We start from the raw sequence: 18566 nt of genomic DNA on the forward strand, positions 1-18566 counted from the left end.
GAGTCTCCACTTTGTGTCTTTCTCTTTTACAGACAGACACTGCTAGACCATTGCATACATCTCTTCAGCCTGTCAATCAACTAACTTTGTTAAACTGTCTATTAAACTTGGCCGTTTATAAATGAATGAATGATTGATTTTCTGAATAAAATTGAATGAATGATTGATTTTATGAATAAAATTAATAATCAAAAAGATAATAGTAATAAAGCATAATAGACAACATCATTCTACATTATATTTGGCTTCAGATATTTGACAGGAATATGATGTGAATATGAAACTCCCACATTCCATCTGTGGATTACTGAAAGAATATTGAAGGAATGTGTTTCATGCATTCCATACATTCTACACTGCGGAGTGTAGAATGTCAGTCATCATTATGTGTGTGTTTTAAGGTCAGCTGATGAATGAGTTCAGGCTAAAGGGAAACAAAAAGGTGACCAGGTCAGAGTTAAATGAAACTGCTTGCTTTAAAAGTCTGTAGCAGTACCTAACTTTTTTGGCAGAGGCTAATCAATCTTCCTGCGAGGAATAAAATGAATAAATTTGAAATTTTGCATATATAGCAACACTGTAAATTCATGTTTGATATTTTGTTTTCTAGTAAAAATATCCATTCTTCTAAACAATATCTAAACAATATTTTTTTTTTTTTACTTTTAGAAAGTATATCTTGAATAATTTTCTCCCATTGAGAAACTGCATATTGTGCATATTTTTTATCCTTTCCCCCAGTGAAAATATCTAAACACCCTTAAAGGTGCAATGTGTAAATTTAAGAGGATCTATTGACAGAGATGCAATATAATATACATAACTATGTTTTCAGTGGAGTATAAAGACCTTACATAATGAACTATCTACACACACAGAGAATTGAGAACTCTTGAGAACACACAGAATGTTTCTACAGTAATGGACAAACTGCTCTACAGAGCACATTTGCTTGGCTAGCTACTCTCTGTTGTCTCAGACGACGACATGTTTGTCCTGTGTTGGCCACCGTAGCTTCTCTATATTGCAATTCGCAACCTCGCTGCTAGTTGCCGCTAAAATTTACACACTGCACCTTTAAAACAACATAAAACATCCTGCGAAACAAAATACTTTTTTTTTTTTTTTTTAGAAAATATAACTTGAATTATTATTATTATCATTTTTTAAGAATTACAAAACATTGTGAGGATTATGCATATAAAATGTCACTTGTATGTAACTACTTCTAATGTTATTTTGTCCTTTTATTAGCTTGACAGCCCAAGGTCACAATAAGCTTTCATTTTATAGACAAGAGCTGCGTATTTCTCCAAAACATCTTATTTTGTTTCATCCTGCAGGAATTGGAACAACATGAGGGTAAGTAAACAATGACACAATTTTCAACTTTCCTCCTAAAATAAAGCATGCATTACAGCATTCCTGTATAAAATATGATCTCTGTCAAAGGAAATGTTAAACATGAAAAGTGATTTGATGATAAAAGGTATAATAAAAAGTAAAAATATCTGGTTTGAAAAACAACTGTAGATATGATATCTGTGTCTTTATCTTCTGATGAGATTGAGCACCAAGTACATGTGGAGGGGAGCTGCCCCTCTCAGTACATCCATAACAGCCTCAAAGGAAACCAGAGAGAGACAATCCAACAAACGAGAACCAGCAGGGAAGAGGGCTCCCCGGCATCACAACGGACCCAGGGCTGACGGCAAGCTTTGAATTCATTGGAGTTACACTGATTGGAAGAGAGCGCAACAGAGACGTGTAGTGTCACTGCCTCATGGCGTGCCTCTGAACGGCCAGTATCTTACCCGCTGCATCTGTTGCGTATTTAGTTGGATGTCATGAGCGCAACAGCGCCTATCCCCCCTCCATGCACTTTCAGCCCAGTTATCAAACACAGAGCCAATTCAAGAGTTCACAACCTTACTGAGACTGCACCTCAGCGCTGGGTTTGTGACATCAGCCAGACAAGAGTAGTGTGATGCGACAAAAGCAAATAGAACCCATTATAATCAGCGATGCTGTCTACACTGGATGCGCCGTGGTCTGACATGACAGTAAACTGATCTATTCTAAATCCTGTTCTAATTCTGACGCTCTCCAAGCACTTGCACTACTTCTAACATGAAGAACAAATGGATTTGCAATGGTCACTTTGTAGCGTCCAGTATAAACAGCCACAAGCTGTTGCTGTGCATCCAGAGTAGACACGGTGTAAGTAGATTTCAGTTGCTGTCAAATTGTGCATAACTTCAGTAACTAAGTCACCTAGATAAGCTGTATATATATATATATATATATATATATATATATATATATATTTATATTTATTTATTTATTTATTTATATATATACCTTAGAACTAAGTTGTCCTAAGAAGAAGGTTTTAGGACAACTTTGATGAAAGGTTTTGATCCACTTCAAATGTTGACTACTGTATATATATGTTTTTTTTTAGAGGTATGATGTTCCCTATTTTAAGTAAGCAGAACTATTAAGTTTTGAGTTTGTAGTACTCATGCATGTTAATTTCTCCTAACTTGAAGTACTGTTAGTTAACTTGTGCATTTTGATAGCTTTTTTATTTTGAGTTCTTGCAAATCAAATGAGTCATTTACTTCACTGTAAAGCCTAATATGTTTTCAGAACTCAAAAAAGTTTGATAATTATCAAAGTTTAAGTAAGATTTTTATTTTGTACTCATTTTATTGTTCTTGACTTGAAATATTGAATACACTCATTTATACATGTAACTTTAATTATCAGGTTATCTCAATGTAAATATTTTGCTAGCTATAACTAATTCAGAAAATGCCAACTTGCTAATTTGCTAACACATTAACAAGCATGTTATAGCACTTACCGAATGAGTACAGCAACAACTTACTAAAGCATGCTGAGTCCCAGCCCAGTTTCACTTATGAGTTCATACAACTCAAAGCAATGAAACAGTTCAGTTTACTTGAAATATATCAGTTCTCAAAAGAAAAAGAAAGTGCTAAATACTCAGAACAATTAATTTAACTGAACTAATTTGTTTAATTTAAGTTTGTCCTACTCCAATCAATTAAGTATTTTGAGCGTTAGGGTTTACAGTGTATTGTTTGTAAGAATAATTATGTTTGATGAATGTTAGGTTGACTGGTACTGCATGATTATATTAATGTAGGCTACCATGCAATTTAAATCAAAAATACCAAAACTTACCATGGTACTACTATGTTTTTTTGGAAATACCCTTTTGGAGTACCATACAAAATACCATAGTACATTAATTTTAGGACCATGGTGTATTTCAGTGTACTATATCCCCTTCCCATAGTACCATGGTAACATGTCCAAAATGCGATTGTGTGATATCATGGTAGCACTTTATTTTACAGTCCTGTTCATAAGATGTACAGTAATTGCAGCAACTGGGTAATAGCTAGGTATTAACTCTGAACCTAACCATAACCCCTGTAGTTACCTTATATTACAATATTTTCTTAGGTAAATACACTGAAAGTACATGTAAGTACACGTAAAGTGCAACCAATATCGTCACTTGTAGTTTTTTGGATAAATGCCATGATACCATCGTAATATTCAAAGTAACCTGGAGTACCATATAAAATACTACAGTACATGCATTTTAGTTCCATGGTATATTTTAAAGTACTATGGTATTCACTTACCATAGTAGCATGATATGATGTCCTAAGTGATATCATACCATCATTTAAAAATTAACATAGTATACTTTCTTTGATGTTTACCATGAATATCAGTTATTATTTTTATTTAAAAAGACAAAAAGCTTTTAATAAATGCACTGGAAATGGAAGCAGTAAAGAGAAAACACAAAGAAGGATCTAACTACATAGAAAAGTAATTTTAAAGTGTGTTGTAAACAGCCCTCTTACCAATTTGGAAGCCCAATTACCCACAAAAGCTGTTTTCACTGGCATGTGTATTTATATTTTCAGACTAATTCCTTCATGTGTTTTTTATGGAACATTTGCTGTTTGTTAAGACAGATCTAAACACTGGAGATGGCAGTCACAATATATGCATTTGCTCACCCTTTTTTTCCCTACAGATCTTTAATGATACCCTCATCTTTATAATATAAAATAAACAAACCCAGCCTCAAAGTTCTGGAGAACAGGAAGGAGATCTGCATGATTCAAGGCACCACAACCACAGCAAACTGCAATCTGTATTCCACTGTGTTTGGAAAAATAAACCTAGGTCTTCTAAACCATCTAAATATAGAGGGATGAAATAGTTAGGCTAAGGATTATGGTTTGACGGAAAGGTCAAAAGTTGACTTTTCCCTCAGCTATGCGACATTTAAGTTGGAATACACGCGAAACAACATCCTGAATCGAGGACAATTACTCAACAGCTGAAAAGTAAATTGGACAGATGTTTGTGGAGATCAGGTGATGTGGGCAGGGTGAGCATCATGCTGTTAGCGATGAGTTTCCATGAGGCAGGGAGGGAGGCCGGCTCTCTTTCAGAGGCAGTCTTTCAGGCAGATGTTACGGAACCTGTTCCTTGTCGAGATGCATTGGCAACTTTTGGCTGTCCTATCGCTGTTTTGTCAGATGCTTGTATTGACGGTAGCTGTGAGAAAACGAAGTGGTAAGACAACTTTTATCAACTGATCATTTCTATCTCATTCAGTATCGGATTATAAAAGAAATGCTTATTTGCAAAATAATCAAATATACACCTATACAAAAAAAGTACCAGATGTTACTCCTATGGTTTTTGGACATGCACAATAGTATTCTTGGAAGTAATTTTATATGCACCATGGTATTGCAATTCATTTGCCATGGTAATTTTTTGTAACAGTAACTTCAATGTATGCACCACTATCCAAATATTGCATATTTATTTAAACAAATGTTTATTTATTTTTTTGGCAAGAATACATAAAGAACCTTTCAGCAATCAGTTCTTAAAATAACCATTTTTTCTTAGTGTGAAGAATATTTTAATGATCTTAAGAACCTTTTTCCACTATAAAGAACCTTTTGTGGAATGGAATTCTATGGATGTTCCTCCATGGAACCATCAACGCCAATAAATAACCTTTATTTTTAAGAGTGCATAGTTCTGTATCCCAAATCTGATTGGATGAGCCAGATTAAATAGCTGATTTATTTGATTACATGATTATCAGTTGAATTTTATATGAATGTAAGGAATTGCTACATTGCTTAGCAATTTTATTAGTTATTTATTTATTTTACAAAAGTTTATTATAGTTAGGCTCACACAATATTTTAACTGACAAGGAATTGTTCATTTTGATTTTTAAAATGTTAATAAATGTTACAATATATCTCTGTTGTTGCCATTTAATTAAAGTAAGTTACTATGCGTTGCAGTGATTCCCTGGGTTTTTTTTCTGAGGCTTATTACATTAATATGCCATATTTCTGTATTGTGTTCTAGTTGTTGTGTTTTGGCATCCTGTTGAACGATGTAACTGAATAACCTACTGAATATAGGTCTCTTCACTGAAAATGTTTGTGAAATCCTTCATTTATATGGGATGTGTCCAATTGGGAGACAGATCTGACAGCTGAATGAGTCTATAGATGAGGGTCTTATTGCATCAGTTCAGTGCTGCTAATTGTAGAAGATTTCTCTCATATATTACTGTGATTTGTTGACATCTAGTAACTTTTCCTACAAGAGGAAGAGAGAGATCTGTGAGGTAGATGAACTGTGTGAGGGGTACATGAGCAGGACGTTTCAGAAAGCCATGGAAACAGTGTTCTGACAGCTGCTATCCATGCGACAAGTGTAGTGAATGAGAATTTAAAATGGCTAAAAGTACTTATACAGAAGAAAATGATTAAAAAGGTTCTGGGTGGTTGCTATGGTGTTGCTAAGGAGTTCAGGGGGGTTGTTTACTACCTCAAAAAACACCCTAGGGTCCATCATTCAATGTGCTGGGTAAAAAAATATTGTTTTCCAGCTAATCAGGATCTTTATTTAAACTATTCTAAGCTACTGTGTGATTTTTAAAGGGTTAGTTCACCCGAAAATGGAAATTCTGTCATTAATTACTCACCCTCATGTCATTCCACACCTGTAAGACCTTCGTTCATCTTCAGAACACAAATTAAGATATTTTTGATGAAATCCAATGGTTCAGTGAGGGCTTCATTGAAAGCAAGTTAATTTACACTTTCAATGCCCAGAAAGCTACTAAAAACATATTTAAAACAGTTCATGTGACTACAGTGGTTCAACTTTAATGTTATGAAGCGACAAGAATACTTTTTGTGTGCCAAAAATTAATAAATAAATAAATAAATAAATAACGACTTTATTCAACAATATCTAGTGTTTTGAAATCGGCCATCACTAGATATTGTGGAATAAAGTTATTCTTTTGTTTTTTTTGGTGTTAATTAGTGTTAATTATCCTGCTGGCAATGGAGGCCTCACTGAACCATCGGAGTTTATCAAAAATATCTTAATTTATATCTTATTAATATAATATTAATATTTAATTCTGATTAATATCTTAATAAAAATGAACAAAGGTCTTACGGGTGTGGAACGCCATGAGGGTGAGTAATTAAAGACAGAGTTTTCATTTTTGGGTGAACTATCCCTTTAATGATCCCTAAGTATATAACAATTCAAAATATGTTTTATTTAATATTATGGGTGCATCCTAATGTGTGCAAAAAGAAAAGATATTTATTGTTTATGTTTATTTTGATTGAAAATCACAGCGAGGTAATTTAATTCACACTTGGCTAAAGGTCTGATAGATCTGGTAGATATAGAGGCAATATTGAGTGATTGTGCAAACTTCACCATATGAAAATAATTTTATTACAGCATGATAGTCATTATAAATCAATCTGCAACATTGCTAAAAAAAAAAAAAAACATTAAAGACAAATATTTTCTCAGGACGATTTTGCAGTGCATTTAGACAAATTTTTTACTGGTGGTGTTTGTTGCAATTTAGCATTTTTGTTTTTTCCTTTTTATTGTATGTTTTAAGTGTATCTGTATGGTTTCACAATACTGAGGCTTCAGTTTATCCTACATGAAAACTGTTTCCAGAGGTTCATTTATTGGCATCCAATGTTTCAATTGGATAGGATTATATGATTGTGAAGTTACTTTTTACTTAGAAAGTAGAAGTTGAAGTTAATAATAACAACATATGTTTGTTATTATAGATTATATAGTTATATAGAACTGATATTGTGGCTTATTGCTGTAACTGATGAAATAATACACTTCTCCTCTAAGTGTTAGAATTAAACATCCATGATCCAGCATGAACAGTTTTACAGTCAAAGTCTGAAACAAAAAGGAAATTTCTATCTGAATAATATATTTGATTGCGCCAGTTATTGTTTTTTATCTAGTATTGATTAAGATTTGTAAGGTCAGCACATAATTTTGCAGCTGTTATGATGTGGCTTCATATATGTGCATATTTTCTGCATTACATGACTGAAATATAGACCATTTGGTAATAAACAATAATGAACGGCAGTAATATCTATCAGCTGATTTAGCACTGATTTTCCAGAATAGTCACAAAGCTTTAGATCTAATTTATGAGTCTCTACATTAGTGCATTTAGGTTTTCACATATTACCTGATTTTTCCCCTCAAAAATGTGGAGAAAAACCACCATATTATGCTCAGCTTAACTGTGAAATCAAATTAGAAATGGTTTATATATATATATATATATATATATATATATGTGTGTGTGTGTGTGTGTGTGTGTGTGTGTGTGTGTGTGTGTGTGTGTGTGTGTGTGTGTGTGTGTGTGTGTGTGAATTGTAAAAGGACAGTTTGAAACCCTTGTTTCTCAATAAAATGACACTTGATAAAAGTAATTTTTTATATAACTAACAAATGATTTACCAAAACTAGCCCTAATTTATTTCTTTGTAGAACTAGCAAATAAAAAGTAAAATACAAAAGAACAGAGATATCGTAGGGGGAAAAGCACATAGACTTTTCAAGCTCAGTCATTAGAGAGCACATTCACTCCTCCCTAAGCATAGGAGTATCTGGCCTTCATTTCTTATTTGTATTTCCCCCCATATTTTCTCAATTTCATTTGATTGACATCCATGTACAAAATCTAGAAGAATGTAATGATGAGAATGCGGCAGATGCATCTCGGCTTGGCTCACCAATGTCTTTTTAGACAGTGGTGTCTCTCTTTATTTCCCTAATGAAGGACATGAAGATGAGAACCATCTGCGCCTTTCCTCACATCTCCCTCCTGTGAACCCTCTCAGTGGCTCAGAGTGACACAACACACGCAGACAAGAGCCTTCAATCTCCTGTCTCTGGCTTTGGCATTAGTCGGATGTAAACATGCATGCACTCTGTACATTAAGAACACATTTTTGCGGAAAGAAAAAGAGAGCCTGAGAGAGAGTAGATAGTTCTTTAGCTGATGCTTTTATACAGTTGACTTACAGTGACAAACTCAGTCCAGGGTTAAGTGCCTTGCTCAAGGGTACAATGGTGAAAGCCACTTTCTTTAAAGGGATTGAACCAGTAACTTTGTTTACTGGGCCTGATGTTTGACCACTAAGGCAACCGTTGTTGTTGCTCATCCCTGATGGTTTTAACTATGGATCAAACAAACCAAAAATTCCGTTTCACTTGGAAATACGTCAAAACACTGGAGAAAAGTTGATTGCAACTTCCGGTTCATGGGGACTTTAAATGTCCGATGCATTATATTGTCCTTTTAACAGTTAAGGGGTTTTCCCGTGACTGAAAAAAAAAGCATTTGTCAGGTGCGTCTTGTTCCGTGTTCACAAAAATTCATCCTTTTCAGTGTAAAAGTCTTCACTACTGACTGACACACTCATAAAGACAGTCTTTGCCACCATCTAATGGCGTAAGGTACTATTTTTTCCAGCGGAAGGCTGCGCTTCGCGTCTTGCCTAACACCGCCCTTCAGCCGTGACTTATTCACGATACAGCACAGCCTCTCGTACTTTATTGCATATATATATATATATATATATATATATATATATATATATATACAAACCCGGTTCCAAAAAAGTTTGGACACTGTACAAATTGTGAATAAAAACAGAATGCAATGATGTGGGAAGTTTCAAATTTCAATATTTTATTCAGAATACAACATGTTTAAACTGAGAAAATGTATCATTTTAAGGGAAAAATAAGTTGATTTTAAATTTCATGGCATCAACACATCTCAAAAAAGTTGGGACAAAGCCATGTTTACCACTGTGTGGCATACCCTCTTCTTTTTATAACAGTCTGCAAACGTCTGGGGACTGAGGAGACAATTGCTCAAGTTTAGGAATAGGAATGTTGTCCCATTCTTGTCTAATACAGGCTTCTAGTTGCTCAACTGTCTTAGGTCTTCTTTGTCGCATCTTCCTCTTTATGATGCGCCAAATGTTTTCTATGGGTGAAAGATCTGGACTGCAGGCTGGCCATTTCAGTACCCGGATCCTTCTTCTACACAGCCATGATGTTGTAGTTGATGCAGTATGTGGTCTGGCATTGTCATGTTGGAAAATGCAAGGTTTTCCCTGAAAGAGACGACGTCTGGATGGGAGCATATGTTGCTCTAGAACTTGGATATACCTTTCAGCATTGATGGTGCCTTTCCAGATGTGTAAGCTGCCCATGCCACACGCACTCATGCAACCCCATACCATCAGAGATACAGGCTTCTGAACTGAGCGCTGATAACAACTTGGGTTGTCCTTGTCCACTTTAGTCCGGATGACATGGCGTCCCAGTTTTCCAAAAAGAACTTCAAATTTTGACTCGTCTGACCACAGAACAGTTTTCCACTTTGCCACAGTCCATTTTAAATGAGCCTTGGCCCAGAGAAAACACCTGCGCTTCTGGATCATGTTTAGATATGGCTTCTTTTTTGACCTATAGAGTTTTAGCCGGCAACCGCGAATGGCACGGTGGATTGTGTTCACCGACAATGTTTTCTGGAAGTATTCCTGAGCCCATGTTGTGATTTCCATTACAGTAGCATTCCTGTATGTGATGCATTGCCGTCTAAGGGCCCAAAGATCACGGGTATCCAGTATGGTTTTCCGGCCTTGACCCTTACACACAGAGATTGTTCCAGATTCTCTGAATATTTGGATGATATTATGCACTGTAGATGATGATAACTTCAAACTCTTTGCAATTTTTCTCGGAGAAACTCCTTTCTGATATTGCTCCACTATTTTTGGCTGCAGCATTGGGGGAATTGGTGATCCTCTGCCCATCTTGACTTCTGAGAGACACTGCCACTCTGAGAGCCTCTTTTATACCCAATCATGTTGCCAATTGACCTAATAAGTTTCAAATTGGTCCTCCAGCTGTTCCTTATATGTACATTTAACTTTTCCGGCCTCTTATTGCTACCTGTGCCAACTTTTTTGGAATGTGTAGCTCTCATGAAATCCAAAATGAGCCAATATTTGGCATGACATTTCAAAATGTCTCACTTTCAACATTTGATATGTTATCTATATTCTATTGTGAATAAAATATAAGTTTATGAGATTTGTAAATTATTGCATTCCATTTTTATTCACAATTTGTACAGTGTCCCAACTTTTTTGGAATCGGGTTTGTATGTATATATATATATATATATATATATATATATATATATATATATATATATATATACTCGCTTGACTTACAACTACCGCCTATTTTTTTAAATTGAAAATAACTTATACAATATAATAATATATATATAATATACAGTCATGTCAATTATTCATACCCTTGGTAAATATGACCAAAGAAGGCTGTGAAAATAAATCTGCATCGTTATTACTTTCGTTCTTTTATTTAAAAAATCTACAAAAATCCAACCTTTTATTGAAGAATAATTATTTTAAATCTCGTTATCAGAGAAATGTTTTTCTCTAATACACATTGCTCACAATTAATCATACCCTTTTATTAAATACTTTGTGCAACCTCCTTTTCCCAAGAGAACAGCTCTGAGTCTTCACCTATAATGCCTGACGAGTTTGGAGAACACCTGACAAGAGATCAGAGACCATTGTGAGCAATGTGTATCTGATTACATCATTAATCACCATTAGCTAAGACAATTCCCGCATCAAAATTAAAATCTGTACTGCGCTGCCAAAACGCATGCAGAAATATATTTTCTTGAGTTTAGCCAGGTGACAGAAAGAAATCCAGCCCTTTTCAAGCAGCCAAAGAGATGACATGCCTGCATATGGCCTTTAGAATGTCATCTCAAAGCCCCAAATGTCAGCGCAGATGGTGTAATGTGTCAGAGAATATGATAATCCCAATCCACAGTCCTAGACACGTTCTCTTGCGATGCTTCGTTGCCTGTTTACTAATGATCATTTGAAATGTTTTTCAGAGAGCTGGAGACAGGACTGCAGGAGCTGTCAGGAGTGTTCGAAGGAAAATGGCTGTCTGCGCTGCTCTGAGCGGCTCTTCCTGTTCCTGAACAGAGATGGCATGAGTCACCACGGCTCCTGTCTTCACTCCTGCCCCTCTGGGCACTTCGGCCTCCGGGGCAAAGATCTTAACCGCTGCATGAGTGAGTCCATCCTACATACATAGCAAATCAGTCTACAGTAATATATAAATGTCTTTATTATATCTTTATTATTATTTATTTATATTATATTTAATATTCATTTATCTCTTTTGAACTCGATATCTTGAGAAAGCCTGTAATAAAACCACACACCTTCTTCATGACTGTAATCCTCATACATATATCTCCCAGAATGCAAAGCTCCAGAGTGTGAGAGGTGCTTTAACAAGGACTTTTGCACCAAGTGCAAGGGAGGATATCTGCTCTTTAAAGGCAAATGCTTCAAAAGTTGTCCAGAGGGCACATTTCCTCAGTCCACAGACTGCGTGGGTAAGAGCTTTATTCGTTTTCAGACTTTCTTTATGGGTAGATGCCATTAAACTCTCATTATCATACTGAAAGAAACCTATCAGTCATGTTTTATAGGAACAATTACATCAAGATGTTTTCTCATGTGTGGCAATAAAAAGCAGCAGGTTTGGGCTTAGAGAAATTTTCTGGTTGCATTTACTAGGGTATTCACATGCCATTAACTTGATGTTGTGCAAAAACAGCTTACTTGCTTTTTTAAAAAAGATCAAGTCAAGTCGCATATCATTATATAGGTACAATAGAACAGTTTTTATTTGAAACCAACAAACACAGGAACTCACATAGGAACACACGCTAACAACTTTAACTAATAAACTAGAACTGACAAGGGATTGAATATAACAGAGAGTATAACACAAGGTGAAAATAATGAAAGACAGGAGCAAATTATAAGTAACCATAGAAACAAATGAGAACATAATCAGTAATCCAGGAAACCAAAACTAAACAGAGCAGGGAAACAGGAACTAAAGGAAACAAAACAGAATATCAAAATAAGAGTCCATAACCATGACAACAGAAGGCAATAGAGTTATTAGTATTAAACTCAAGGCAGTTAAATGTGTTGATTCACAGTTTAATAACAATGACGATGTTGCAAACCTCATCAGATCAGGAAGAGCTCACCCACAAATGAAAACCGGAGATATTTTGCAGAGTGAGTAAAGATTGGTAATGCAGTTTGCTTATATCTCTTTGGACTCCAGAAGGATGTGTGTTCCGTGTCTTTGGCGTCTGGGGTGAATGGAGCCCATGTCAGCACAATGGCCTGAGCTGTGGTGTCAGATGGGGACAGCAGAGCAGGACCCTTGAGCTGTCCAGCAACACGCCTGAAGAGACAGAAGCGTTATGCCCACCTCAGACTGAGAGCAGAAAGTGCCGGATGAAGAAAAGGTGTCCAAAAGGTGAATAATATTTTTAGTATTGTTCATGCCAGTTGCAGAATTTCATTCAGTAGTTGATATGACATTATAAAGCACAGTGATCCTCCTTAAATCTCCACATTGAGTCTTTCTAGGAGCAGCTTGCTGTCCAATGATTTAACACTTTACATTAAACACAAGATCCAAACATTGTAACTTAAAAGAGTTGAAATGGTTCCTTGTCCTTGACCGAAATTTTGTTTTGTTTCCTGTAAGAGGCATTATGTTGTATTAAATATCTGTTGTAATTACATTTTTGCCACTGGGTGGAGTGTGAGTCTAATTAGTATATAGGTAGCCAGAGAGTAAAGCCGCGTTCCATGGCAGGAACTTTCTCCAGGAACTAGGGATGGTACTGAACTGCAGGAACCAGGGTCTAAATTAAGTTCTGAGTAAAAATTTCCCCCTCAGAAAGTCCCTGCTCGCAAGGTAGCCCTTTTTCAAAGTTCAGGAACTTTCAGGGGTGGGACTTGGACGCTGAAAATGCTGATTGGTTGAGTTCACACAGCATTATTTCAACCACCATTTTTAAAAGTCTTTTGCGGTGTGAGCAGTAAGAGTTGTTTGCTATTCGAATCAACAATGGAGTCTAAACAATACAACTGATGGACCGATGACGAGGTTCAGGCTTTATAACGCTTATATAAGCGGTGGATGAAATCCAGTGGGAACTGGAAAGTTAAGCACAGTCTTACGTCACCAGACTCTTCTTCAAGTCACGATGGAAATGCAGACAGCAACAGGTCTGGGGGAAAAAAGTTCCTGGGACAAACTGTTCCAGGTAATTTCATTGGAAAAGTAGTCTTGCATAGCCCAGTATTGCCATGTCTGTGGTTTTCCTGCGGAATTGGACTACATTTAAGCTGTTGCCACCGGTTAATTTTTTCCTGCAGGTTGATTTGCACCCCTGTATGTATGATTTTGGTGCTCCAATGCCCTTAAAAAACACCCAGATGTACAAATTCAATGGAGAATTCGGCCGGCTGATGAAGAAAATCGCTGTAGGCTATTTTGGCCTACTTTTGACAGCTCATTGGGCTACTTTGTTGCATAGACCTGGCAACCCTGGCGTATACCTACTGACAGCAGAAGGTCTGGGCTCCATTACAAATTTCATTGGCCAAGGACCGCCCAGAGGCCATCTGACCAACATGTAAAGCAACCAATCACAGACTGTTTTGTTCCGTGTCATGTTTAGGGGAGTGAAAATATAAAGTAAATGTCCCTACAGTAACAGACCAGTATGCGTCTAATACATTTTTAGTTTAATAATCTAATAAACGTTTAGTTGATCCTGGTGAGCGCTCAATGTCACAGTTGTAAACACGACAGCTTTGCTTCCAGGCGGCCCATTAAAGTACGTGACAACCGCCTCGTCAGAATTCAACCAATCAAATGATGACTTTGAAACTCCTGAAGTGTTTCCTATTTTGTGTGCTATATGCATCTGACATTCAGCTAAATATGTTGATCCAGGAACATGTCTTACATGGCAAAATCATGGTGACCATTACATAAGCAGGTGGAAGCAAGCTTATGGGATTTACTATGTGTTTGTGTATCTGAACTGTAAGTTCAAGAGGACCTTTACGAGCTTTGTGATAAATAAAGTTGATAAAAGCAGTACTGGAATGGAAGTGTTTCTTGTTTGGATCTCACGTGTCAGAAACAACACTAAGTGACAAAATGGTTATGTCACTTCATTTCCATTTGTTGCTCTACTGGAAATCATTTGTTTGTAGCAGTAATCATCACTGGCAGATCAGATGTCTGGTGGCATTAGGAAAACGAGACGTGATATTTTCTCTGTCACCTTCAGCCGCCCTTAATGGCAGCCATGTGTGATGGAAAGACTTCATGACATTTCATTCTATTTCTATCATTATAATTTCATTGGCTGTTGTTTTCATTTGACACTGTGGTTCAGAATGGTATACTACATACTATTTTGGGGAGAATATAGGGTGCATTTTTTTTTTTTTTATGTTTTATATGTATGCGTGCACTGACTTGCAAAATATGAAGTTTAAAATGTATGCAATATAAAATAATACATAATGCATAAGAATACTGTATCCTACAATGCAATGTGCTCAACTTTAAATTTTTAGTATGATGAAAAAAATAAAGTAATATCAGCATTTTGTTTTATTTTTAACATCTCCTTGACTCATTGGGCGACAAAAACATTTTAATTGGATTAATAATGGAAAATAATATATCATTGTTATATATAGTAGTGTAATGCAATATATATATATATATATATATATATATATATATATATATATATATATATATATATATATATATATATATATATATATATATATATATATATTTTGCAAAATTATACTTTTATATTTTTGTAAAAAAAATTATAATGTTAAATAATATTTCTGTTCAAATTTTTGGGGTCAGTAAGATTTTTTTTAAAGAAATTAATACTGTTATTCAGCATGGATGTATTAAATTGATCAAAGGGGCAAAAAAGGCATTTGCAATGTTTCAAAAGATTTATATTTCAAATAAATGCTGTTCTTTTGAACTTTCTATCTATGTTTCCACAAAAATATGAAGCAGCACAACTGTTTTCAACATTGATAATTATAAGGAATGTTTCTTGAGCAGCAAATCAGCATATTAGAATTGTTTCTGAAGGATCATGTGACACAGAAGACTGGAGTAATGATGCTGAAAATTTGACAGTTTTGACATCACAGGAATAAATTACATTTTGAATTATATTCAAATAGAAAACAGTTCTATTAAATTATAAAAGGATCTCATAAATGTATTTTTTTTTTTTACTGTATTTTTGATAAAATAAATGCAGCCTTGGCGAGGATAAGATACTTCATTCACACCAAACTTTTGAATAATATAATATAAAATAATATACAGGGATAAACATTAGTAAAACAGAATTCAACAGAAAGTCTACTCAAATACAGTAACTAGTATTTCTACTGTTACTATCCACTTCAGATGTTCTCCATCAGATCCATTGCGGTTTATTTCTGAAGTTGTCACCTCAAAGACTTACTCGTGGTGTGACCAATGAGAACCCGATGAATTAATTTAGTACTAGGATGTCCTCTAGATTAACAGAAGATCATTTCCTTTCTTCTCAAGTTTCTTTTTCTTGTGTAACCCATGAGAGCTATAATGAAAGTCAGGCTGCACATCTCAGAGCGGATCACAGCAGAAGATTTGCCAGTGTTTTCTTTTAGGACCCTATAGGTGACCAAACTTACCTGCCTAAATCGTAACACACAAGCCTCTGATCTTAACTTGGAGATTTCTGTTGGTTTTGGGGTTAAAGTGTGGAGTGGGCTCAAACCAGATGATTCAGGGCTGTAAATATTGGCTTTTAGTTCTATGTGTGCGCATAAGCAGAGAAAATGAAGAAGCTTTAATCATAGCAGGTAAAAAGCAGGGCAGAGTTAGGCAATAATGAATAACAACAGATAGAAGACTGAAAGAGAACCAAGAAGAGAAAACAAGAAAAATTATGGAGAATGTGATGTTCTTGCCAGGCCATGGTGTTTTCCAGACCACAGATCCCGTTCCTTAGGCAATAATAACTGTTTACTCCAGATTTATGATGCCCTTATTATTTCCCCCTTAAAAAGACAAACATGGGTTATGATTTGGTTTAGCTAACAAAAATGTTGAATAAATACTCGTAAGCACCCACCTCTGCACATTATTTGTTCCGCTTTGGCTCCAGCATACTTTTTTTTTCAGCTCTTCCCTAAGAATGACAGTACATACCACCCTGAAGCTCCTCTGTTGTTGATTTTGAATCTTAAAGTCAAACCAGACATGAACATTTGAAGTACTGTAAGAAACTTGACACACAATTCTCAGGTTATGAGCTTTCAGGGAGATATTGAGCACTAACACAAAAGTTATACAAAAATGAATGCTTGCTTTCAGGAGGTAGAATTAAAAATAAGGCAATGAAAGTCAACAGCTTCCTATTATTTTATAATAATAATAACAATAATATGAGGCATATATGTGAATGCTGCATTTTATTTTATGCTGATATTCCTTTTATACATTTTATTTTATATTTTATTTTTATTTTATATATTTTCTTTTCTTTTCTTTTCCTGGCAGTGAAAAGGGGGTGAGGTTAAGCTAGAACATGTTATTGCAAAAATTTACATTTTTGTATATGATTGTAAGCTGACTTGTATATGTGAAAGTGTGTTTAGATGCTGTAACTGGTCGTCATTTCTCTCTTTTTTTTTTTTTTTTTTTTTTTTTTTACCAGGAAAGGAGTGATTTTGATACACAAAGATCCTTTTATTGTCTCTTACAACCAAAAATCCTAAATTTAAACCCATGAAAATGCAGATCCTGTTGTAAATAATAGTGAAAAATCACTTTTTAAAACTGTTGTTCCATTATTAGCCCTTAGCAGATTTTGACTCTTATGGATCCACTGCCTACATTATTGAACTTGAATATGATTCACTGTCTTATATGGTTTTATCTTGACAGATAAAAAGACAAATGAAAGGAGAAAAGAAAGAAGAAGGGCACAGAAAATGTTGAAGCTCTCACTCGTCACAGAACCTCCATGGAGAATGTAAAGTTCTGGAATGGAAGTCACTTTTATTCCTTCCTTAGTAATATATAAACAGTTTTTTATAAACAAAATATTTTTATATAAATATTTTAATTGTAATATTGCTACTTTAATAATCAGGATCTGAGATTGCACATCTATTTTATTGCAGATGTATTAAGTTTTGTTTACATTATTTTGTTTGCATTTATTTTATTGACAAGTTGGGGAGGCTGTTACCCAACACTATAGCTTGGCTTAAACCCCCAGTACAGTGTGGTTTAACAAAGACAAGATCCATGTTGGACTATGACACTGTACATCTGATGAGTAACATACAAACAGCTTGATGTGGTTTGGGCTGTATCTCCACAGCTTTCTGTACATGCCTCGGGCGGTTCTGTGTTTTCCAACTACATACTCTCCTAATATTTGCACTTCTTCACTATAATTGTATTAGAGTAAAAAAAAAAAAAAGACACGGAAAAGAGATGGCAAAGATCATGACCTTGTACTCCATTTATTCAAGGTGCATTTACGCCATGTTGTAATTACTGTAATTACGTGGTTTCAGCTTGTAGAAAGCGTTCATGTCCTTGTAGTGCTCGTAATTACAACTTGTAAGCTGTTAATTTTCTAAGAGCTCCTACTTGTACCATCTCAAAATGATGGTAATTATGACATGGTGTAGATGCAGCATCAGTCCCATAGATATATAATGCCTCTTTAGCAACTGTTTCTATGGGCCCCTGTATGTAAGCCATCCGCCATATTGGAACAGTCAAAGTCGGTCTGTGAACATTTGAGAGCAAGTTGACTGAGCGTCTGCAACTGTAGTTAGACGCATATATGAATATCTACAGTGGGTACGAAAAGTATTCAGACCCCCTTAAATTTTTCACTCTTTGTTATGTAGCAGCCATTTGCTAAAATCATTGGAGTTCATTTTTTTTCCTCATTAATGTACACACAGCACCCCATATTGACAGAAAAACACAGAATTGTTGACATTTTTGCAGATTTATTAAAAAAGAAAAACTGAAATATCACATGGTCCTGTGACACTCATATATTTAACTCAGGT

The 18566-nt window shown here is 35.2% G+C and overlaps 1 protein-coding gene across 1 annotated transcript; it reads left to right on the forward strand.

Moving 5' to 3' along the window:
* Positions 1 to 4556: 4556 nt before the first annotated feature.
* Positions 4557 to 17507, forward strand: rspo4 (R-spondin 4). The gene is made up of 5 exons (XM_067372631.1): positions 4557 to 4635; positions 11423 to 11605; positions 11798 to 11935; positions 12685 to 12882; positions 17416 to 17507. The coding sequence occupies exons 1-5, from the start codon at positions 4557 to 4559 to the stop codon at positions 17505 to 17507; spliced, it is 690 nt and encodes a 229-aa protein (XP_067228732.1).
* The last annotated feature ends 1059 nt before the right edge of the window (positions 17508 to 18566 follow it).

The sequence above is a fragment of the Chanodichthys erythropterus genome, chromosome 21 (assembly GCF_024489055.1).
Source record: "Chanodichthys erythropterus isolate Z2021 chromosome 21, ASM2448905v1, whole genome shotgun sequence".
In the NCBI taxonomy this organism is placed as follows: domain Eukaryota; kingdom Metazoa; phylum Chordata; class Actinopteri; order Cypriniformes; family Xenocyprididae; genus Chanodichthys; species Chanodichthys erythropterus.